The sequence below is a fragment of the Cyprinus carpio genome, chromosome A23 (assembly GCF_018340385.1).
Source record: "Cyprinus carpio isolate SPL01 chromosome A23, ASM1834038v1, whole genome shotgun sequence".
In the NCBI taxonomy this organism is placed as follows: Eukaryota; Metazoa; Chordata; class Actinopteri; order Cypriniformes; family Cyprinidae; genus Cyprinus; species Cyprinus carpio.
In genome coordinates this window covers 7,472,171-7,497,707 of record NC_056594.1, presented here as the reverse complement: position 1 = coordinate 7,497,707, position 25,537 = coordinate 7,472,171, and the positions used below count along the sequence as shown (strand labels likewise).

The window sequence follows — 25,537 nt, the reverse complement described above, 5'->3', positions numbered from 1 at the left end:
GCGTCATCTCCTCGCACAGATCGCTATGTCATCTGTCGCATCAACAAGGCGTCTGCCTGTTGGACGTTTTCCACCTCTGATGTCTGCGACGCATCCTCAAGATCACTGGGACCACGTTACGAATGTGGAAGTATACCGTCACGCTGTGACTCTGTGCTTAGCCCACATGCTCTGACACACTGAGCTCTGGTGCTCATGCGGGTAATGTAAGTTTGAATCTAACATGTGATCTTTACAGATTCTGTTCCCTCCTTCTTATCATTTCCTGTCCTATCTCCATTATACTACAAATAAAAAGGGTGAAAATACATATTTACACATGAAAACACCAAGTTAAGTTTGGTGAAAGGGAAGAAAACAGTATGGCAGATGCTGTGTAATATTGGTGGCTGTCAGCCATGCAAACACACATGTCAACCAGACACATGGGGCCTCATTTATCAGTTTTAATGTAGAAATGAGTGTAGATCATGCGCACAAAACAACTTAATTGCAAACAATTAGGCTACATTAATTTATGTAATATATATATATATAATTACTGGTAAATATAAACATTATAGCCTTTTTTGTTCTCCATTCAGTCTACAACAAATATTTAAAATTTAATGGTATTCAGGATGGATATTAGAACGTGAGTTAAGTATAAAGCCTTTTTTAGGCTACATTATGAATAATAGTTTAGCAACCAAATGTTACAAATATCGTAGCCCATGTCCATATTGATAATTTCCACCCAATTTTGTGTCATACGTTCATTTCGTAAATGAGGCCCATGAAAATGCAACATTTCCTCCTTCTGGATCAGTGACTGCATACAGTATATATTGGGCATATACTTAATATGTATGCAAACACTAAAGGAAGCACATGGTAAAAGCAGAGGTAAAGAGTTGAAAGTCCCTTTACACTTACGTATGCTGATATCCAGATATCATTAAGCTGTTCCTCGGGGTCTATATAATCCTCTCATATGGCTCAGTGCTCCATCAGGCTAATGAAAATCTCTGCTTGAGGTTGTGCATCACTGAGCTGCAGTGTCTGCCACAGTGCATACAGCCAACTTAAAGGTGAAGAGTGGCTTTTTACTTGTACTTTCTCAACCAATGGCATGAGTCATTATTTTTGCAATTATGCTTGCTAATGCAAGTGGTGCAGAAATTAAACACTTCTAATAATAATTTAAATGCAGGAACCTCCAGTGTGGAATCAATATTATACATTTGTCAAGAAATTTGTAGCACTGGTGATTAATTGAACAAATTTATTACAGAAACAAAGAGCCTTATCAGTTCTGTGCTTTGTAGAGATTCATAACATCTTTGGACAGCTGTGCTGTAGTTCATTGTGGTCATATCTTCTATTTCTGCCTGTAAACTGAGGAGAGATGAGTCAGTTTGTGGAAGAACACAGTGTCAGGACTGAGTCACCTTTTGTGACTGTGCTGAAAGCTGCTCTGTCTTTTTTGAACATCTCAGGAAAACCATGACTCACTCTTCTGTTCTATTCTGTTGTTCTGTTCTAATCCATCTGGACTGTTATATGAAAAAATTACAAACCCTGCTCTATTCTATACACTACTAATCATACACTACTGTTCAAATTGTAATGTGAAATTTTATTACAATTTTAAAAAATAAAATAAAATTTAAAATAACCTAATATTCCTGTGATGGTAAAGCTAAATTTTCAGCATCATTACTCCAGTCTTTAGTGTCACATGATCTTTAAATTATTAAATTGTGATGATTTGGTGCTCAAACATTTCTTTTTAATATTTTTGTAGAAAGCACAATACATACGTTTTGATAAATAGAAAGTTCAAAAAAACAATATTTATTTGAAATACAAATACTTTGTAACATTATGTCTTTACCTTTACTTTATCAAATGAATGCACTAGCTAAATAAACGTTTCCAGGCCAAGAAAAGGCAGAAATGACGTGTGCAAGAACCAGGGCAGAACTGACAGAAACAGAAGCCAGGGAGGAGTTGAAGGCAGGAGAAGTCAGGGCAAAGACAGAGGCAGGACAAGCCAAGGTGGAGCCGCCAGCAGAAAGTCCAGGACGCAGGCCAACAAGAGAAGGAGGAGCCATGGTGGAGCCCTACCAGGCAAAACCAGGAAGATGACAGACTGAGATGGAGCCAAAGGAAGTAGAGACTCAGGCGGAGCCGAGGAGACAAAGACCTGGGGTGATGGTGAAAGCCTGGAGGACCAGTTGGAGCAGAGCTGGAGGGAGAGAGGGTGGTGGTGGAGCAGGAGGGTAGGAGGAGCAAGGTGGGGATTAGGGGGTTTAGGGTTGAGGCATAGCCATAGAAGTGAAAGACCATATTGGAGGCAGGTCGACGACTGACCAAGGCGGAGCTGGGGGGACGAGGGAGCCCGGTGGAGTCCGAGGACTGACAGAGATCTGAGGCTCCTCCACATTGCAAAGGTGAGAACATAGAGGAAGAACCGATGAGCTGGAGGGAACCATCAGAGACAGAGCCAAAAGACTGGGTGGTTTTGGAAAAGGAGGCAGAAGAGGGAGGCTGGGCGGGAGCATCATCGATGACACAGACAGGGTAGAACCAGCAGAGACACAGGACATTCAGGGCAGGGCAGAAACACAGACTCTAAAAGTGTGGTGCTGGCAAAAAACAGACTCGGTGCAGGGAAATTAAACCGGCAGAAAACACTTACTCTCCCAGTCAATTAGTGCTTCATCATCAGCCATTATTGAAGGGGTAGGGCTCCACGACATCCCTTCACAATCCACCAGTAATCCAGGGAGATTATTAATCCATGGAGTCTCCAGGGAGATCTGTGGCTCTTGTGTTGCCTCTGGCTCTTGCTTGGGCTCACCTGTGATGGGCTCAGGCATCGCTGGTGCTGGGCTGGTGGTAGTGGCTGGAGCGCTAACTTCCTCCTCACTTTCACAGATGGTGAAGGGGGAACCCTTTTGGAGGAGTAATCACTTCACATACTCCATTAAAGTCCCTAGAGTTAGTTTCCGGGCAAGCACAGTCTTGTTTTGGCATTAAGGCTTGTCCGGAAAAGCACACACAGGCCTCTCTAGGGACTGGTTCCCCTGCGAGAGGAGGATTTTATTTACTATATATTATTTATTTTATTTGCTAAATCCATTTTGAGGTCAGTTCTTCTGTCACAAACAGTTGCAAATAAAGTTGAGATGAGGATCTAAGGATAACAGCAATTTAATTTTGTTTACACAATCTCAAAACTGGAAACAGGAACTGAACAGACAACTGGGTTAAATGCGACAAGAACTGACAATGAACAGAAGAAAACACAGTACTTAAATACACAGAAACAAACCAATCAAACAGGTGCAGTAGGGGTGTGTGATAACACAATTTTTGATTGTGGATGATTAAAATGTCTCCACGATCTGCTTTTGAGGAAATATCGTAGTATTGTGTTACAGCGCACATTCTATCAGCTGCAGTTATGGCGCCTTTGTCTGAATATACTGTACAACACGACATACAGTACATTCACATTAAATGTTCATTCAGGGGTACAGTTACACTCACGGGATACTACACTGATTTGCAATAACAAATGTACAGTATTTGCATGTGCTTTAAAGCCTTGCCGGTTAAAAGTTTAATTTCCGTGCTGTTTTGACATGCACTTTTTCTTAAAGCATACACCTAAAGCTTGTGCACGCTAAAAAGCCTGCCGCGCCTGGACTAAAATATCTTTAGCGTCTGATTGCACTAATTCTGTCAAAAACATGCAAGGTTTACATATAAACACAGTTGGTTATGTCTAAAGTGAAAGTAAACAGTTAAGCGAAAAACTGAACACAACAAAACAAAAAGAGAAAAATCACTCTAGACTGCAGAACTTTAATACAGTTGCTTTAATAAGAATCAATGTATAATTTATACAGTGAAGTGTATATAGTGTTTGTGAAATTCAATTTCATGAATGCTACTGCTAAATAACACCTACTGTACCTGAAAAATATAGCACTGTTTGTTTAATTGTGTATTTGTAATGTGTACCTTTGTTCTTATTTTTTAATAACAAAAATAAAATAATGACAAAGATTTTTATCTTCGCCCCTAACTGTCTGCCATTCTTTTTTATTTTATATTTTGTTACCTTGTAAGGCTTTGTTTTTAAAATATGGAAATTAGTTTGGCTGTACTGCTCAACTTGCAAAATAGTAAAAACCAACACGACAACAAATTGTGATAAAATTAGCTGTGCAATAATGGCTTATTTTGATTATCATTATTCATTACTGACTTTGTTTATTAAACACTGGTGTCTGCAACTGGCCATTTTATAGAAAAATACAGTATATAACTAAAGGCTGTGCATTATTACTATCCATGTAGTGTTCCTGTATTTCAAATAGTAACACATGGCACTAGCAACAACAAGGTCATGCATTTGCATCCTAGGGAATGCATGAACTAATAAATGTACTCCTGAATGTGTAAATATGAACAGATTTTATCATTTCTCTTCACTCTGATAATAAAATCATTGTAACGTTGTGGTTTATTGCTTTTATTCTAATGAATCATGATTCAGTGACTACTCTTGCTTACAAAGGAGCTGTAGTCTCCACAATGACTTTCTCCCTCATCATGTGATACTCTCTCCACGCATCAACACAATTATCATAATAACACAGTCGCACTGCACTCACTCAGGATTTCCACAGAAGACAAAACTGTAAACCTGTTTTCAACATCATGACATGAAAGCACTTGCCACATTGACACTTTGGTGTTCACTTTAAGGACAACTTGTACAAAAGCAAGCACAAATAAACCCATTATGCTTCCAGGATACTTTTAAACATAGTACACAACATGCCTTGCAGAATTAAGCATTAATGTTTCTGGAATTTAAACATGGAGTCTATTAAATTAAAATAAACATGTTCAAACACTGACAGCTCACTCCTCACTTTAGTACCTCACAGACATGAAAAACAAACTGCTCTTTGCATTTGTCTTTTATCAAGGGTACATTTCAAATGCTAACTGTACTTCTGTTAAAGGAAATATTATCTTCAGCAAATGAAAAGTAGCAGTTGAGATGTAGAGCACTCGGATATGAGTGATCCTGTGAAGCATAAGTCACAAAAAAGACTTGTAGAAGTAATCTAAAATGGCATGGTTGCTTCAGCAAATGTGCTTTTATCTCATTCCTTTTAACACTATCAGTTAGGTTATGGTAGGGTATAGTGTAGGTGGTACATTTTTTTCAATGTGATAAAACATTTACCTTCTAGCAGCATTCACTGGAGATTTCATTTCTGAAATGATTCAATATGTACAAAAGCGTAATAAAACATTGCCAGATTCACATTCATATCTTCGGATAAAAATGAATGTGCTTTTAGTGAAACATGCAAGAAGCAATGCAATATCATTTTAGAAATGTCACCACAGGCACGTTTTTCATATGAGCCTGGATTTGTTTATTAGGGTTGGTTTAGATTGTTGTTGTTTAGAAATCACAAAGATGTAAATTACAAGGCATTTTGTGGTACAGTAACTGTCATGAATGAATGAACATCAGGTTAAAGAAGTTGCTGTCTAAAATACTCCTCCAGATTCATGAATGGCAAATTTGCAGCTTAGGAGCTGTCTATCACTTTTTTGTTTGTCCCTCTTCACTATTGATTACAAACAAAAAGTCATAAAGATTAACTCAGAACAACATGATGGAGAGTAAATAATGAATTTTCATCCCTTTAATGTACTATGTACACATAACATGTACTGTACACAGCCAGTATGTGCATTATGCTCCAGTCATCATTTGTTAACACCAGTGAATTCACATAATGCTGTAGTTAAACAGGTCTGGTCTGTTTTCTGGCTGTTTAAATAAGATGACCTTACAAGATGTGAGAAGGAAAAGAGGTGCTGCATGTCTTTCTTAAGCCATGCAAACATGGCTTTATTACTTGAAATAACCTGCAAAGGAGCGCTGTAGCGGTTTGCTTTGCAAAGACATGCCTTTCAGTTCAGTGCTCCTAAAATAACACACATTCACAGAATTCAAGAGAAGGTACTTCCTTTGAGACTAATCGCGCTTTCAAGTTGTAAAATGGCCTGAAAGGAACAATGGGAATAAACAATTGTACAAAAGAGCCGTTCAGCCTTCTTTCCACAAGAGAACAGAGGATGCCAAGAAAAGCATGGGTGAACTTAAGACCAGAGTCCCATTTCACTGGAGGTGAATACAGAGGAAATTCTGGGCACTTTAACCTGTAGCAAATGGATGAATCTACAAAAGACCTTAACTTGCTAGAGTATAAAACTGAGAAAAATGACTTTTATTTGTCCAGACAGATTAATTATAGGTAGGACACTGGAAATCTGGCAGTTAGATGTTTTGGTAATGAAAATTATCTACATTAAAAATGTTGAGCTCATATTTGATTTTTACTCCTATTTTGAAGTTAGTGTACTCTGCCTTTGCATTGTCGGCAAAAAGTGAGAAGTTGCTGATCTCCATTTACAAAATCATTAGTAATACCTATATAAAATCTAGCGATCACAGGCTGTTTCATAGGCTATAACACAAATTAAATTTTTTATGATCGTAACAACCAGACAAAATGTTAAACATGTGAGTGGATACGGTTTTGCAACCAATTTATTTGCAATGTTCACTAACGTTAAAGGATGCAAGACATACTTAGCCTATTGTTTTTACATCGACTTGAATGAAAATAGCCTAAACTAAAAGAACGACTTGTGGACTGATGTGAACGCCAGTAAGTAGGAATAATGCTCAGAATGCTTGTGGATTAAACATCTCTGACGACGATCATTGCCATGGATTTTACTGAGTTACAAGAGAAAGTAGGATATGGATTTAATTGCTAACTGTTACTACTAATTTTGTGTGGTCATGGTACGCTGTCACGGCATTCGAGTCCACGCATGTGCAGAAGTGGGCAACCCCGTACTGACAGGCTGGCACTGAGAGAATAATCTGCGTTATAAAAAGAAAGAAAAAGTTTAAAGATTTATTATTGTTGCCAAGTTATCTAGTTTTAGTTGTTAACAGTACTTTGTTATATGAAGCAGTCTGACAGATCGCAATCTGTCTGCAATTTTTTAGACAAACGAATTAGATGTATGAAATAACACAAGCTACACCGTAATTTAAACACGGCAGGCTTTAATGGAAAGTAAAACAAAGGCAGATTACCGTAACTCAATTTGAGCGCTCCAAAACAAATTTAAAGAGCGTTACTGGTGTTATACGGTCTTCTGCCTTGGTTTCTCCTGGACTTTTTGAAGTTACTGTTATGATAACCCATTATTTTCTCAAAAAAAAAAGAACGAAATTGACTCAAGATACTTATTCAACGAAGTTACAGTCTTTTGCCTTTGCACGGTAGAACGGGGTCTGCATTTACAATTCTTTATACCTCTATTTATCCATTTCTGTAACAGAAAACAGACTTATAACGCCTGTATTATACTTTCCGCATGAGCAATCCGAAAGCGTACATGGATAGCGTGGATGCGGACTAGTTGTATTTATACTTCCGAAAGCATACGCTGATGGTCCGCTCCGCAACAAATGTGAACAAACAATTGCCCAGAATTATTGCACATCTGGCTGTCTTTATATTGTTTTATCGACAGATTGTACAGGTTCAAGTAGCAACGGGCTTCTTCAAACAGCCTGCACATGTGCAACTGCTTTTGAAGCCTACTGACCACGCGGTAACAAAAAATGGGATGTCCACGCAAATCCTTCGCACATCCTTCGATTTTTATGTCACACATACCATAGCGGACACTAGCGGACTCGCGCATGTGAAAGGTATAACACAGGCTTAAGACTCACCTGAGGAGAGTTGCAAAACACAGTGATTCAATATTTTTCTGGAAGGAACAGGAACTTAAATACTTACTTAAATACATATTCAAAGCACAAACCTGTATTCTGTTTGCCAGCTCAGTCCAGATTCCTCAAATGGAATTTTAAAATAATTCCCTATTCATTTCAAAATGAATGAATAGATTCAGAATTCCATACTGTTTGTGCAATCAGTGAAATAGCCTTTAATTAGCCTTCATCATATATCGCCACATAATTTTTTGCATATATTTTCTGGACAAAAATCCATAACAGCCAACCATTATTAATCTTTCAAACATGTCTTAGTGTGTCATAATCTATATTTAATAAAAGCAAAGACTTACATTCTACATGACACGTCATGTATTCTGAGTCTTTTTTTTTTAGGTTTCTAGGATAATTTTAAGTGTAAAACATTGCACTGCAGGCCACTGAGGAGGTTTCTCACATTTTTCCTTCTCTGAGAGGCACAAGCAGTCAAATCTGTGGAGCACAAGAGCTTCTCTGTTCCAAACTTTTCAAAGTGAGCTTGCCAAGCCAACAGTTCTGGCACTATAAACGCATGTCTAAATTTAACACCATACCACCAAGTTTTTTAATATCTAGGTATAAAGTTGTGTGGCTATATGGTTAAAGCTGCGTGAATCATCATAATTTCACTCCTGTATGTTATACACATACAGAACAATACTTTAGGGCAACGTATAGGTCACAAACAATAAAATAATGGCTACCATGGTAATTTTCTGATGGAAATATACAAAGTTAACTTCAGTTTAATTAATTTCAGTTCAATTTGGTTTAATCAGTTCCAACATACACTTTTATCTTCATATCCATGATTTCATAACCAGCATATGTGTGTGCATGTGCAAATGTTTAATTTTAGTTCAAAAGTCATTTTGTTGAGTCTGTGAAAGAAGGAAGCAATTTCAATTGCTTTAGACATTCAGAGCAAAGAAATTAACCTACATAGTAATTATAGCATATTTCACAATTTGTAATTGTGGATCCCAGATGAGCACAAAATGGCCAAGAAAGACTTAAAACCCCCTGATATACAGAGATACACTCTGGCATTAAACGTGATGCCTCTCCTAAGGTCAATGACACATAATATTTACTGCTAATCTCTTACACAAGACAGCATAAACACAACACATGAATCATTTGATGATAAATTACAAGAATGTTTATAGATCTGCATGAAAGATCATGTGGAATGCTGACTGATGGTAAACTCATCCCTCTGGTTTTGTTTATGGATGTTTTGAGATTACTATATCAAATTAATCATCTAATGTCAATTATGATCTTCATTCCATCTTATTGTTTTATGATGTAGATAAACAGCCAATACATACATATATATATATTAATCATTTATGACCAAAAATGCACCACATGACCATTTTCAGGTGTGGTGAGATCTGCACTTAGACACAGTAAAAATGCCTGCTGCCAATACTTCACAGCTCAAAAATAACTCTGCTTTCAAGTGAGATGCTTACTAAGCAGATATCAGCATGCTAAAACATAAGATAGTATGTCATAAGATATAGTCATGAGATATGCAGTTCAGACCTCAAAGTCTCAGACTTCTTGAGGTTGTTTCCAGTGTAAATGCTGGTGTTAAATGCACTGTACAAATTATGTCTGCCCTCAGTAAATATGGCTCATTAAAATAACCAGATTTTACATAAGAAATTTAGTTTTGTTACATAACTGTTACATAACATATTGAGTTCATGGTTTACTTTAATTAATAAAGAAACACAACTAGTAATTTTGAGTAAAATGAAATCAACAATACTCAAAAATTTAGTAAAATTAACACAATTTTTTAGGATCCAAGCAGATACCACGTGACGAACTGGATTAACTTTGAAACGCGCAATTTGTGGTGGCCATTTTAGAAAACCAGATCTCAGAGGACTGCTCATCCACTGTGAAGGTAAGTGGCTGTTATGTGAAAAAAGTAGAGCTTTTCTTTATCATATATTTTACTAGATATCAAATGAACATTTAAACATGAGCGTGCACGCCAGAGTCACAACTTTTGTGAGACTAAAATACACATTGTGGTTACTTTTATGAGATGAATGTTAAATAATGGTGAATGGCAGATTGTTTGGTTTGTGCAAAAATAGGATAGTCCGCAGTAGTTATATTTCACCGTCTGACACACCCCAAACGCATGAAATTACAGTGCGGTATTAGATCATGAAAAAATAAATAAATAAATACAATTCTACACAGTCTGCCTTTGATCATAATCGTGCTACAGTTAACGTTGTAAAGTTACCAGAGGCAGTTCAACATACTGCATGATATGCGACATACACATCAAATGTTACCATTGTAGCGGTAGTTCTGGGGCATATATATCGGTAAACAGAAGTTTTATAGCCATTCCAGTTATAACCTTCAAATGATTTAAATGATTTTTATAAGCATTTCTGCGCGTGCACGCAAAGTTACAGCACGAATAGAGAACCAAGACCTTGATGGCTAATTGCTCTTAAACTGTCGAATTCACTCAATGTTTACATAAACAGTCGTTTATGTCCTAAGTGAATGTAAACAGAAAACTGGATGTAAGTACATTAAATCTGTGCAATTTCATTAATGTAAATAAACACAAAAAAAATCACTCTCTGCTCTTGATTGATTAACTTTAACTTTGATTATAATCAGTCTATACTGAATTCATACAGTAAAGTCTACTGAAGTTTACTGAAAACCCTGCTTATTTTAGCATTTAAATCTTAGATGATTACTATCATGCATTTTATTTTATTTTTAATATTAATATGAATTTCTATTTCTGTTTGTACTCAGGATCACAGCTCAATTGTCTTCCTATCAAGAGAACACTGACAATCTGATTGTACATTACCACATTACCAGGTGAGTGAATATGGTAAATTTTGTGTTTGCTCTGAAATTACTTTAATAGGAAGTGGAAAGTGCAAATTTGAAAATACAATGACTAATCTTAAAATAAATAAAATGTAAAGTTTTTTTTTTTGTTTGTTTGTTTGTTTAAATTAAATTATGTCTCCATCAGTGAGCTTCATACATGTTTTAAAGTTGAGCCTGACAACCAAAAAAGCACTATAGGCATTTTATTGTTTAATTGTTTTGTGTTATAGGACACTGATCGGGAAATAGCCAAAGAAGACCATACAAAGGGGCTCTCCAGATGGCAGTCCTTCAGAGGCAGAAATAGTCTTGAAAGGTGTTGAGGTTCTGTCAGGATTGTCCAGTGTTGTAATGCATGTGTTGGTCTATTTCTGAATTTTACTGTATCTGCACCCCTATATTTATGTCGTATACTGTAACAAACATTGATTAGCAAAATGATTCCTATTTCCCAAAAGGAGGTTTTTGTAACAGTGTTTTGAATTGATCTCAATAGCATTTTTAATGCCACAGAACATTGCAAAACTCACATGCAAGTCAACAAGCATACAACACCACACATTACATACTCAGTACTTCACTGCACTCAAACACACAAGCATACAACACCACAAACATTATGTAAACAACATATTTCACTCTATACCACACACACACAAACATACAACAACACAAATATTTTAAAAAGCATGTTGATACTTCCTGTTATTTGTTACAGAATGTTTACTGTTATTCAGTAATCTGTATTTTTAGTCATTTTCAAAAATGTTTTAAGAGATTTTTAAGTTGCATTTGTAAAAAATAAAGAAGTCATTTAATATTCACCAGTTGTCTGTTATGCCTTTCACTCGTTGTAATATATAACTAATTTTAAGTACTGAGCAGTACCTAGGTATTTTAAAATACAAAAACTTAAAATTTTCATGAGCTTAAATGTTATAATGGGATAATCAAGACTTTTATTGTAGAAATAACTTAAAATCTACTTAAAATATTGTGTTACACCAACTAATAAATCTGTTCATTGGGATATTCAAATATTTAAGCACTGCCAACTAAAGATTTTTAGGTAACACTGCTTAAAATTCAATATGAAATTTGCTTAAGAAGAGGGATGCAAAAATGATGCACTATATTTTTAAGTAAATCTAGCATATTATTATTTTAATTTGTGTGCTGCCATCAACATTTGACAGAATAGAGGGTGAAATAGGTCAAAGCTACTGCATGTCCTCATTCGGCCCATCAGGGCATCCACATTTAACATCCCTGTGATTTTTCTAATCATATAACTCCAAAACATGTTTGAACTCAATGAATTGCTGTTTGTTCCTTTTTTCAGGGTCTAATGAATCTTTTGCTGCAGCTGAGTGGAGTTGTACATCAGTTTTCAAGAAAAACCATCATGTAATGTGCCTTTGCTGAAACACATTCTTCAATTTAATCTCATTAGTTTCATACGCACTTAACTATAATTACTGTAAATGCATTGCATGTGAATATGATAAAAACATTTCACAGTCATCATGACCTGACTAGAAACGGCTTAAATATGGTATATGGTGTGTGTGTGTGTGTGTGTGTGTGTGTGTGTGTATATATATGGCTTTGAATTTTTCTGCCATAAAACATCAGATGATGCCACAAGAATTACCATATGAAAGTACATTATTCTTCAATTACAACCTAAAATCATAACCATCAGATAAAAACCCATGATATTTAATATCATGAGCAAACATACTGATACTAACATGTTAACTAACAAACTTTAAATGCTGTTCTTCTGAACATTCAATTTTTCTAAAAATCCTGAAAAAAAAGTATTAAGCAATTTTTAACATCGATAATAATAAGAAATGTTTCTTAAGCAGCAAATCAGCATATTAGAATGATTTCTGAAGGATCGCATGACACTTGATTTGAGTAATGACTGCTGAAAATTCAGCTTTGCAATAAATTACATTATAAAATATAATAAAATAGAAAACAGTTACTTTAAATTGTAATAATATTTGACAATATTACTGTATACTTGATCAGATAAATGCAGATTTGATAAACTTAAGAGACTTATTTAAAAAACATTAAAAAGAACCAAATGTCTGAACAAAAACAAAAAAAGAACAAGAGGCACAATCTAAAAAATAAAAAATGAACAATGTGGCAAGACCACTCATGTGAAATAAGAACAGCAACTACATTATGTAACTTACAAGCTGTACAACAGCACAGTTTTCCGTCCTAAGGCATTACCTTCATTCACTGAGCTTGCTTTCGGCTCAGTGACCATTGTCAGAGCCCTGTTTCCTCATTTCTCTAATCTTTCCATGATCCTTTCTGATGTTTTTCTCTGTATCTTTAATCTAATTTACCACGTGTTGTGATTATTCTCAGCAGCAGTTGGAGATTTGAAGTCGAGAAAGGCGGTGTCAGGGTTTAACTCGCATAAACAGCACACCGAGATCAAAGAAGTCTGTCTCAACACTGTTTCTCAGATGAATAGAGTGAAACTGAGGTAGACCTTTACATAAAGCACCCAGGTCATAAACGAACATTAGACAATTAGACAAGGACACATCCTTGTCTCAGTGTCCTTTTGGTCCCACAGGCTTTTCGCTGATGGATCATAATCTGAGTTTTCTGAGAACATAGGAGTGATTTTCTTCTGAATCTCTTTTGTTGAAGGGGGTTATTTTGTGGTCTGTCAGGTTCAGAGACAAGGCCTGAGAATGACTGTTTTCTTCAAGAAAAACAAAAAATCAAGTTCTAGAAAGAATTTCACTTTGAACATATTTCTTATTTCTTCCAAACCCGCTCCGACTCGGATCACTGCCTTCTACCCTAGATTTCCTGTAAGATGCAACAGACCACCTAACGCAAGATGTAAGTCCAAAGCACATTTTATAAACTTTGCAGGCTAAAATATCATCGCTATCCTGCTGACACTGACCTCCCAAGCTAGTGGTCTTAACCTCTGAATTGGCTCACAGCAATTGTTTTCGCCACACACCAGTGCGCTTAATGAAAGTATCAGCGAAGGAATGCTTTCGTAACCCCAGAACCTGAAGGAGGAAAATAATGTGCTTGCAGCTGTCCTGCCAGTGCATATTAACTCAGCAGAAAAACATTCCAATAGTTTGTTTTTCCAGATTTACAAGATGTCACAAACATAGTTAATGTATGTGATTCACCTGGGTATGTCTTTTAGCATATGCAGGAAAGCCTTTAGGTAATCTGTCCACAAACACATCGAAATGTCAGTGCAACGTGACAGGGCAAGCAGATTTTACTGCTATACCACACACCTGATTAACAAACAAACAAACAATTGTTAATCAGAGATCAACAAAAAAGATAGCTATATTAGGCCGGCATTATAGCTCACATTTTTGGATTATGTTAATGCTATTTTATGCCTTAAATTTTTGGTCTTATTTGACATTTGGTCAGAAATTCTGCTGTCAACTTTTTTTAAATTGTCAGCTAGGTTAAATTATTTGTGCATTGATGAGGTTTTATCTGGAAGATTCAGTTATAAATTAATTATGACTTTATGGCTATTTTTGTAAGGAAACCTAAAAACTTGTTAAAAATACTATTTAAGAAAATAATTAATGTGCGAGAAAATGCATAGTAATAAATCATATAAATGTTAAATATACTCCATATGTTATATTAGATGTAAATATCTAATTCAATGATGAAACTAGCTGGTGCTGATAGTTCCTTTACATGCAGTCTGCTAGAAATCACATTGTTTACTACATGGCACAATCTGATTGGACTTTCCGGATTCTGAAGCAAATTAAATTGCTTGCTCAACATTTAAATAGTTTGGTTCGGTTTTCAGCGAATGCTGGTCTTGCAGCAAGTTCCTCTAAAACCTTCCACCTCCGCCAGCACCACTTGTCTAGATTTGCTAGGGGGTTTATATGCTGTATGCCTTTTCATTCAGCAGCAGCATATCTTACATGGTCACAGCAACATGCCTGTATACTGTATGTACTGGCAGTAGCAAACTGGGAAAAAAAGGGGGGGGGCATAAAAGAAGAAATTTGATTTTGTTAGCTATATTCCAAGTATGTACCACAACAACTTTGTATGAGTAAAAGATTACATTCAAGTCATTATTCACAAAAAATCCGAACTCATGATTTCAGAAAACCTGCAATACACCACAGGAGCCATATGAATTACTTTTATTATAATTGTTAATTTCTCTTTTTGTGCATCACAAAAAAAAAAAGTAATAACAACATACATGTTTAAAACGTCATCTCTGAACAAGTTGTACCTTCTCTGTTTATAAAAGAGAGCCCTGAGACCACCACAAAAGCTACATGGCTGACTTCCTCTTTGAAACCATCAGTTGTATCATGCACTCTCTGGGGAACAAATCGAGTGTGATGTGCAGATTTCAAAAGGCACTGCTGCCATTGTTATGTTCATCATGTCAGACAAACAGCAAAGAGCCCACATGAGACAAAGTGAGTCAAGAAAGAAATCATCATACTCTGCTCTGCTCCGCTCTGCTTGTATAAGAGGCCACTCAATGAAAACATGTTTTTTTTCTTAGACATTCAATGACAAAGCCGATGTTCTAACAGCATTCTGGATGGGCACAGATGTCACATTTTGTAGATATTATTATACTACTACTACTATATCTTGATGTTGTGTTGTCATTGTTATGTGCCCTAATAGAAAACATTCTCTTTTATAAATGAAACACTTTGTTCCTATTAGATATGAATATGTGAAACAGTACTGCTGAATGAACAGACTAACACCCATTTTAAAGAAGTCCACCCAGTGTGAAATCAACCTACAATGGCGCCAACATTGTTAGTCTGACTGGATCCGACAAATCTAACAGACAGACTGTGAAAACATTGGCACCAGTTGAGCAGCTCAGACTAGCGGTATGATGTCTATCTCATTTGGCTTTCATCTGTCTAGCGGTTGTCTTGGTGACCTTTTTCTTCCAGTTTGAGTGCATCCAGTATTTTGGCCTTCATCCTGTCTAAGAAAAAACTTTCTAAACTTTGCAAAGGACTTACACTACCTGCCATTTAAAAGCAAATCCTGCATTCATAAAATCAACTGACGAACCTCAACGATCCTGTCATGAACATGCAGTCCAGCCTTGTCAGCTGCTCCGTTCTCCACTATCTTGGATACATAGATGCCATCACTGAAATCCCAAGGCTGCTCTGGTTCTTAGATAGAAGCAAATGTTGAAAATTAGACTAGTTAATTAAAATAAAGCTTAGCTGAATTAGTTTAAATTCAGTTTGTATAAAGAAATCAATAAATTGTTAGATATTCTTCCATTTATGACAAGAGTTTCTCAATCAGGGGGCCTCAGCAGATTCACAAGGTGGCTCTAGAATTACTAAAAAGTATTTAAGTTTTAATAAAACTTATTATTGATATATTTAAATAATCTAATTCATATCTGAATGTTAAAAGTACCATAAACTATCAATAACTAATAACAAAAGATCCATAACTATGTTTGTTATCAAAGAACATACTAAATGAATAATGCTAAATGCAGAAAAGTAAAAGTTTGAAATAAAGCAGCTTTGTCATTATTACATAATGACTGCAGAAATACAATATATTAAATATAAAATATATTAGCCAATATGGATGGCTTCGAACATAAACCTTTGTAATAACAAATAAAATATTATAATAAAATAAAAATAAATTATTCATTAAATATTAAAATGTAATAAAAAATAAAATAAAATCATAAAATCATAAAATAAAATTAGGAATGTCAATAAGTGGAATTTGCTGAATTGTAAATCAATGACATTTAAAACTTTAAAATTTAAAATTAATTCAACAAAAGAAGAACAGATACTCTTCTGTTATCTCGTAAGCCCTTTCATTGTTTGGCTCCATTCTAGAAATTAAATTGAAATATAAAAGGCACTCTCAACAAATTCTGAATGGAGCATGAGCCTGACTCAAGGGCATGCTCTCTATGCATAAATTTATGTACAGCATGCATAAACTTGCATGGCAAAAAAGGTTAACTATGGCTGTCCATTAAGACTGAACAGGTGGTAAACAGCCTGTGGTGATTCTCCACTAGATTAGAGAAGAGAATGCGATGCGAGTGAAAGCCAAACCCACAGCTTGCTCTCTCCTCTCCACTTGGACACAATCTATGTGAGAATTTAATGGCTCCCACGCTCGCATTTCACACAATGTACTCGAGAGAACTGTGTGGAGCTCAAACTGTGCAATCTGCAATTATCTTTTTACATGTGGCTCAGTTGCTGATTTTGTTTTTCGTTCTTACAATGGAAGGGTTGGTTGAGTTAGGAAAGACTGCACAAAAGCCTTCTGTGCCTAGAGGACAAACTAACCCACTTTTTAAATGTCTCCCATAGCATGATGTTTTTATTTCTGTCATTTATATACAGTATATATAAACGGTGAATTCAGGTTGATTGGGATACTTTTCCCCAGTCATTTCAATGGCAAAAAGTTTCCCAGTCAAACTGAATTCAATTACATAATGTACATTTTAGAACTTTCTTTTGCCATTATTATTCAAAATTTGTTAATTATAGCACTAACTATAGAGTGTCCAAGCTGATTATTTCCATATCATGTTTTTCAAAGATTATCAGTAAATAACAACCTAAATTTCAATCTTTTTCTCACACAAAGCTATTAAATGGCTTCAGAAGACTTGAAATATAGTGTATGTAAGTGACATGGACTACTTTTTTTTTTTTTTTTTTTTTTTTTGGATAATTTTCAGGTGCTTTTGTGTCCTTTTTGGTGCTTAATGATTGAAAAATGTACATTTTTGATCTAAATACATCTTCACACAGTTAGATTACATACCCCACACAATCTTCCTCCAATGATACTGAATCCAAGAGATCCTGATGTTCTGTGGAGCGTGACTTTGAGGCTCCTTGTTTCTTCACCCTGTGTTAGAGAGATAGGATAGAAAGAGATATACAGAAAGGAGAAATTACATATTTCAGATGCTGCAACAGAATGCTACAGCAGGTTTCAACACAGCTTCACTGACCCTACTAACCATCTCTCCCCTAAGAAGCAGGGCTCTCTCCATTAGCTACCTAATGAAACGGCAAAGCCACATGAGATTTAGAGGATTATCATATATCAAGCAGTTGAGACAAATCACAACCTCAGAGACACCTGGCAAAATCACAGTCAAGGTAATGTAAATGTCTGAAAATAATTTATGAATATGTGGCCAGGTGTTCACCACACTCAGGACAGAGTGAAGTGTGTAGAAGAAATTACAGAGGAATTAAATCACACTGCTTTCCTTCAGATTAGGGAAAACATATAAATATTTATGGCTGGTAAGTGAATTTTCGGCCTGTAAATTCACTCGCCATTAGCAAAAAAAGGTTTTATTTTACATCTTATGTATTGCTAAACTCAATTTTATTGTATTATTTAATAATATTTGTTATCTACAAGGGAAAGGTGAGTAAAGTTGAATCCATATTTGTAATACTGCTTTATGACAGATGTTAGAAGTCTGCAAGTCAAGTTAAATCCATATTTATAACACTACTTTATGACAGACGGGTGGGTTTGATCAGCTGTCATGAGGCAGATGTGGCCGAGAGAAAATCAAGGCAGGGCCTGTGACTTATCAAGAATGACAGATTTAAGATAGCCTTAAAATATCTTAACTTAAGTGAGCTGTCTGTCAAACAGTCCTAGCAGTGGCATCCCCGCTGAAATGGCAGCTGCAGGCGGAAATCTGTCACAATGAGAGAGACGAGCATCATGAGCTCTTGATTAGTGTCTGTCTCAACCACAGCGCGGAGAGAACAGGAAGGGACTCTTTTGTTTACATATTATGTCCTTGAAGTCCACAAGACATGCCTGCTGTCAAATCAATTAGACTTAAGTCTTAATTTTGTTGGTTTCACAGACCATTCACTCACTATCAGATTGCTTGAATAAGATGGGAGGCAGTGTAATTACGTGAAAGCATCTGAATGCAGAATGAGGACGTTCAAGTTCTGTTTCTCTTGTTCAGATCTAGATCATTCAAGTGTGAATGCTTTAAACTGACATGAAAATGAACTGATGATGCTGGCTTGGTGGCAGTGAATTGTTTTCAGTTAAGAGAGAGTCTTGAGAGAGGTCTCCGTGTGGATCAATCTCCAGTAAAATCGTATTATATAAAAGTACTTAATGTAAACGATTCTTCACATAGGTGCAGATTTAAACAACAACAACAAGTGGATTCCAACAACCATTTAATTATGATGGAAGATCGGGGCTAGTTGTAACATAAAGAAGTTGTCACAAGAGTTATATCAGCTATACACTGCTAGAAAAATTGTGCAAAATGTTTGCTTGTCACTGGGACAGTACCATTAAAAAGACATTTGGTGTACCTTATCTACCTCTAAAAGTTGCATATTAGTATATTTAGAGTAGTAGTAAGCAATAGTTCACCCCGAAATCAAAATTCTGTTATCATTTACTCACCCTCATGTTGTTCCAACCCTGTATGACTTTCTTCTGCGGAAAACAAAAGAAGATATTTTGAAGCATGTTGGTAACCAAACAGTTTCAGGTCCTGTTGACTTCCATTGTATAGTCAAAAAATATAATGGAAGTCAATGGGAATGGAAACCGTTTGGTTGCTTACCAACATTCTTTCTAATATCTTCTCTCAAGTTTCACAGAGGAAAGCCAGTCATAGTGGATTGGAACAATGACGACAGAATTTGCTTTTTTTGAGTCGACTATCGCTTTTAGGCACTGCTATGAACCTTTTAGGTGTGAACACAGTACAAAGATGTCCCTCTGGCACTGTGACAACATGTACAGTATGTATAATTTTTGCATTTTTGTCTTACAAATCTATCTGCCATGTGCCTTGTGCTACTTTATCTATCCTTTTTTGCATGTCCTTATTTGTATATTTGTTTTTATATTATATTTTAATCTGTATTTATTTGCATTTTATATTCTACCGTTAGTGTTTAGTGTTATCTATATGCACCAAGGGTCTGAGAATAACGCAGTTTCAATTCTCTGTATGTGCCGTACATGTGGCAGAATTGACTTTTGACTTTGACTAAAGTGTACAAGTTTTAGTAAAAAGTAAAATGTTTGTTTTCCAATCGTATCATATAGGCCTAAGTGTTGTAGATTAAGATTGTTGTTGTTTTTTTGGAAAATCTTCATATTTTTGTTATATCTGCTCTTGGGTGAACAAGACAACACAAAACCACTTGAAGTAAATGTCAACAATACAATAAGAACTTTATACAGTATAGTATACAGTACAGTAATTTCCAATGGTTTAACAATTTCTGTATGTTTCCATGCTTTCAAGAGTGGTATGAGGGATATTAATTAGCCTATAATATTCCATATTTCAAAAGAGTTACTATGCTCAAAGTTACAGCTTGTACTCAGTCACATCATGCCCCACAACATTTCAATGTTAAATGAAGTCCATTTTATCCACCCTTTATCGTTGTTTTCCACAAAACATTCATAGTAGGCCTAATCGGCACTTTTGAGTAAAATGTTTTGACAATACCTTTTGTTCCCAACTTGCCACAATAATTTCAGGTCTGCTCGAGTTCCCAAATCTCAACTTGATCAGTAATTAAATTCAGAGTTCAAGGTAATTAACTTCGCTGGAGGTTGTCACTTTGATTTGATTTATAGTTTTAGAGGGTTGATTTCGGTTACATTGTTCACTCAGTTCACAACGGGACATACTGACCTTATCGAGAGGCACCCAGCTGCTTGACAGCGCGTCAATCCTGCTCTTGTACTCGGTGATTTTCTTCTGAAATGTGAGCGCTGTGATGTGCAGCTCGCAGTGGAGCGCGGAGAGTTTGGAGAAGAGGGATCTCTCCCTCTTACTGAAGCTCAGCGACTGGCGCTTCAGCTCCTTCTCCAGACTCAGCACTTTGGTTTGGAGGAGACCGCTGTGTGTCCTGAGAGCTTGGAGACAGCTGTGGTCCTCCTCCGACCTCTCCTTGAGGGTCAGCGCGAGTCCACATCCATCCTTACAGAAATCCACCGCCCTGTGCTCGCATCTCTCCTGCATGTGCGAAGCCACATCCCTCAAGTTGAGCATAGCGCCGCATCCTTCATTCCCGCATCTCACCGGAGAGAATTCGCAGGTCTCCGCGTGCTCTGGCAGATGCTGGAGCTTCATCACCCGGTTGCAGCCTCGTGCACGGTGGTCGCATTTGATGTCCAGCTTGAGAATGAGGTTTTTTAGGGGCAGGACGTGGTTCAGCTCTTTGGTGGAGATCTTCTGGCACTGGACAGGGCAGGTGCTGACTTTGGCGAGCCACTGGAGCACGCACGCGGCGCAGAAGACATGTCCGCACGGAGTGCTGAGAGGATCTTCTATAACTTTCCCACACAGTTTACAGATCAAGTCCGGATCCACGGGACCTTCGAAACGGTCTAGATCAAAGCCCATAATCTTGACGTGAAGTACCGGGGCGACTCAGCAACAAGGAGAGAGCTGTCAACCTACGCTCACGAAATGAGCGATTAAACTACTAGTTTCACTCAGAACGAGAGGCGCGAGCTACCGTAAACACTCAACGAGCGGAGCAGTGTGCGCGCGTGCGCGTGATGAGTGCCCGATTAAAGAATGTAGATGACGTTGTGTAGCTTCTAAAACTATAATTAACTAGTAATGAAAAACTTTACTTAACTTATTTATTGAAAATAGCTGTGCTGCTTCATATTTTTGAAGAAACTGTGATACATTTTTTTACTGGATTATGTAGGCTAATGAATACAAAGTTCAAAAGAAAAGCATTTATTTGAAATATAAATATTTTGTGGCATTTATAATGTCTTTACTGTCACTTTTGATCAATTTAATCTGTCCTTGCTGAATAAATGTATTTATTTATTTCATTTATGTATTTAAAAAAGAAAGTCTTACGAACTTTTAAATATGTTTGAGGAAAACATTAACTGCCTTGTGTATTTTGATATTTTTTTATTTAGTAATTCTCATTAATCACAATATTGATTCAGTTATCTCTTTAAAAGTTTTTATCATTATTTTAATTACAGACGATAAAAATCATTGCCATGATGCATTTTACAATTTAAAATTTTACGGTTCATTTAATATAGCATTTTTTTTTATGTATCACCGTAATTCGAAGGTGCAAATATGTTTACTTGTCATGAAAGCCCAACTGTATAAATGCTTGTATTTAAACGTGTCTTAATTAAGAAAACTTAACTGGATTTAATTACATATTACCTTATCTCTCTGACAGAGCAATTCAGTTCATGCATCTCTCTGCTAATGAGCTGATGAATTCAAGCATTATGTGCAAACACATCTTACATTTTTAGGACAATGGTGATATTTCATTAGTGTCAGGTTCTCACATTTCTATCACAATGCAATGTAGTTATTTATACAGTTGATTATTATCAATATCGGTTTGCCAAAAATAATGTATAATTTTTGTAGGTTAATGTGTAAAATTTTTTCCATGTTTCATTAATGTTGCTGTTTAACACATCTCGAAGTCAAGTCACTGTTATTCACATAGTGTTTTTTTACAACACTGTGTCAATTGTGTCAGCTTTACAGTGTTTTCTTCGTGTAAAAAGATAAAGCTACACACACTTTATCTCAGCATCACATCCCCACTGAATAATATGGAGCATATTTAAGCCAGCTGCAAGTTTGTGGCCTGCTCATGTCAAGCATGCACTGCTTCTTATCAGGCCTACATTTCCAAAGCATCAGCACTTGCTTGATCCCCCTGTGCAGATACAGCAGTGTTAATATATTTCCCAGCACAGGTTCAAATGGTAGAAAAGTGTTGTGAGAGTGGTGGATTACAGCTTTATCAAACTCCTGATGACTGGGAGGTAAATCTTCAGCATCTTACATGACAGCTGGCTGTTTTACTGGAGGAAAGGAAGACGGAAGAGTGCGGAATAATTAAAGGTTATCTGTTAGGCATAGGATATGAGGAACAATTCATTAACATCTCATTATTTTTCAGCACCTAATTAAAGGGGAAGTAAAGGGCACTGTTTAAAGGCATGTGTGGGTAAACAGAATTTATCTCAGCCTATTAGGTTTATGTGATTCTCAAACAGGCCATTTGACACTTCACCTTGTACATGAACGATACTGAGGTACAAAACACCTGTCTGGATCTAGTTTGCTGCATTGTTACAGTGACATCTGGTATGATTTATAAAAGAGGCAAGGTTGGGCAAACCAAATATACACACTATTAAGAAGGTGTCTGTCTCATTCAACACAAGTGCTCATAAGAAATAGCTAATGTATCCTGGAGACAAAGGCAAAAAGCTAAATGAAAAAAATAAATTGAATTATGTGATCATGTGCCTGTCTGACATTAAAAGAAATTAATTGTTTGAATAAACAATGACCTTTTTTTTAAATATTTGCTTGATCTTAACTGGTTAAAAAGCTAGTGTGTAGAGACTGCAGATGTTGCTTCATGTTCTCATGTTCTTGTCAGCGCTTGTGATAAATGAAGTTTAGGAAAGATGAAAAATATGAAAAACTCCCAACAGACCACGTCTGACAGCTAACAGGCATCGTATAAGTCACTGTCTGCATGAAGCCTTCATGACAGGACAGACAAAAATGGAAACATGTAACAACTTAAATTGTCACCTCATTAGTGTGATTTGATGCCTAAAAGGAATCGTTAACGCAAAAGAAAAAAAAAGAAAAATCTGTCATTATTTTCTCACACTCAGGTTCTAAACCCATATGAATTTCTGTGAAGTACAAAAAGAGAAGTCTTGTTTAAAAAAAAAAGAAAAAAAGATCAATATTAAGTTAGTTCATAATAAAACAAGAAAGAATATTTACCAATGTGGTAAGAAAAGTAAATGAAAGGGAAAGCCTTTTTTGAGCATACATTTTCAGAAAACAAGACATAATATGTAAAAGTCATTTTGGATCTGCAGTAAATGTAATGTTTTTACATATTTGTACCGGCAAACAAGACAAAAAATAAGTAAGAAAGTCCTTTTCTGCAGTGCATGTTCATTAAAACACCAGCTTATACATTCTGAGAATTATCATATTTTTGGTTAAACTTTTAATAATGAACAGACACACTGGAAATAAAGTAAAGACGTTAAGACAACATATTGGTTCCTACTCTCTCAAAAGAGTATGTAATGCTCCTCTGTATAAAGCCATTATTAATATGACAACTGTAACATATGAATACAGAGATGTAAGCAGTCGAGGAGAGATTGCCGCAGGCTAATGTTTGGCAACCTATTTACATCTGCAAGAGGAAACAGCTGCTGAATTATTGTGTGACCTGATGACTCACACGCCGCTTCCACACATTAAATCCTCTGCCTTGAATTACAGCCAAACCAATATATCCATCACATCCACAGGCAATCACTCACTCATGACCGATGCTTTGTGTGAAACGACAAAGACAGAGAAAGAATATGAATGTATGAAGAACACGAATCTGTGTGTGAAAGGAGATTTTCTAACACACTCTCTCTCTTTCTTTAAACTCCATTTCTCAGCAGATGAAAAACTGCTAACCGCATCTCCGGTTATCTGAAGCGGCGGGCTTGATTTAGGTCTTATAGAGCTTCAAGATCCAATTAGTTCCCTAAAGGCCCATTAGAATGAGTAAATCATGCTAAAAATCTGCAGAGCTCACACTGCACTTCTTAAATTAACAGTTTCAAATGCTTGAGGATGGTATTTTTTCTCTTATGGCTCTTATCTCCTGATTACACGGCAAACTCTTCAGATTAGCTATACTGGGTGCTTGAATTAAACCGAGATAACCAATTTTCCTTTCTTTCACAAAACACATATAGAGGTCTCTAAAAGACTGCTGATGAGATCATTTCAGTCCACCTCCAGAGCTCAAGATGTCTTACAGTAACTGACCTGATACTTCGTACAATAGCGCCATCTATTGATGCAGCAACAGCAGGTGTAAATCCCATCAAACACTCCGGGTGGCACTGTTTTGCTAAATATAAGCACGAATAACATTCACCTGTACTCATGCTGCAGAAAATAACATTTGCTTTGTTTTAATCCGACAGCAAATCATTGGCTCACATACCAAGAATCCACAGGCTTTTATTGGAAACATGAAATCAGTGCAGTCTTTCTCTTTGCACATATGGCAGTGACAGTCTTTCTATAATTCCACTATTATTTATTCAACCAACTGTCCGTCCACAGTTATGATTAAAATGCAAGCATGCAAAAGTTCTCCCTCAGTGAGATTTAATCTCAGAAATTTTGTTTTCATCAACATGACTTTTAAACCAAATGCAAATGATGCAAATGCTTTCAAAATACTCTGACAAGATTGTCTGTGTGGCTTTGCAGAACTACATTTTAGAATATTTCAAACATAACAGTTTTTTTTTTCATAAATCCCAGAGAACTCAGCCCAGCTAGCAAAGCATCTCGTCTGTGTCTCTTTGCTGTCTCATCGCTGTCTCTCTTTCAGAGCACGGCCAGACCTTCAGGCCATGAAGGCTGACATTCACGAGCTATAAATCATGAAGTTTTAGCTTCACTGCAACACGTCAGAGCAGATTTCAAAAGTGTAGGCTATTGATTTTTTTGGGCAATGGCAAAGTACCGTCATGCTGTCATCCATTTGAGGTGGGACTGAAGTGTCAGGGTAAGCAGAAACCCCCCCAAAGAGGCGCCAT

General features: G+C 36.3%; 1 protein-coding gene across 1 annotated transcript in view; it reads right to left on the bottom strand.

Moving 5' to 3' along the window:
• The window catches only part of pdzrn3a (PDZ domain containing RING finger 3a), a 32,740-nt gene extending 11,313 nt beyond the window's left edge, over positions 1–21,427 (bottom strand). The window contains exons 1-3 of the mRNA XM_042712854.1: positions 20,562–21,427; positions 17,663–17,749; positions 15,902–16,009 (exon numbers count right to left, since the gene is read on the bottom strand). Of these exons, the coding sequence (XP_042568788.1) occupies positions 15,902–16,009; positions 17,663–17,749; positions 20,562–21,275 (909 nt within the window). The 5' untranslated portion in view covers positions 21,276–21,427. The remainder of the gene's footprint in view (positions 1–15,901; positions 16,010–17,662; positions 17,750–20,561) is intronic.
• Positions 21,428–25,537: the final 4,110 nt, after the last annotated feature.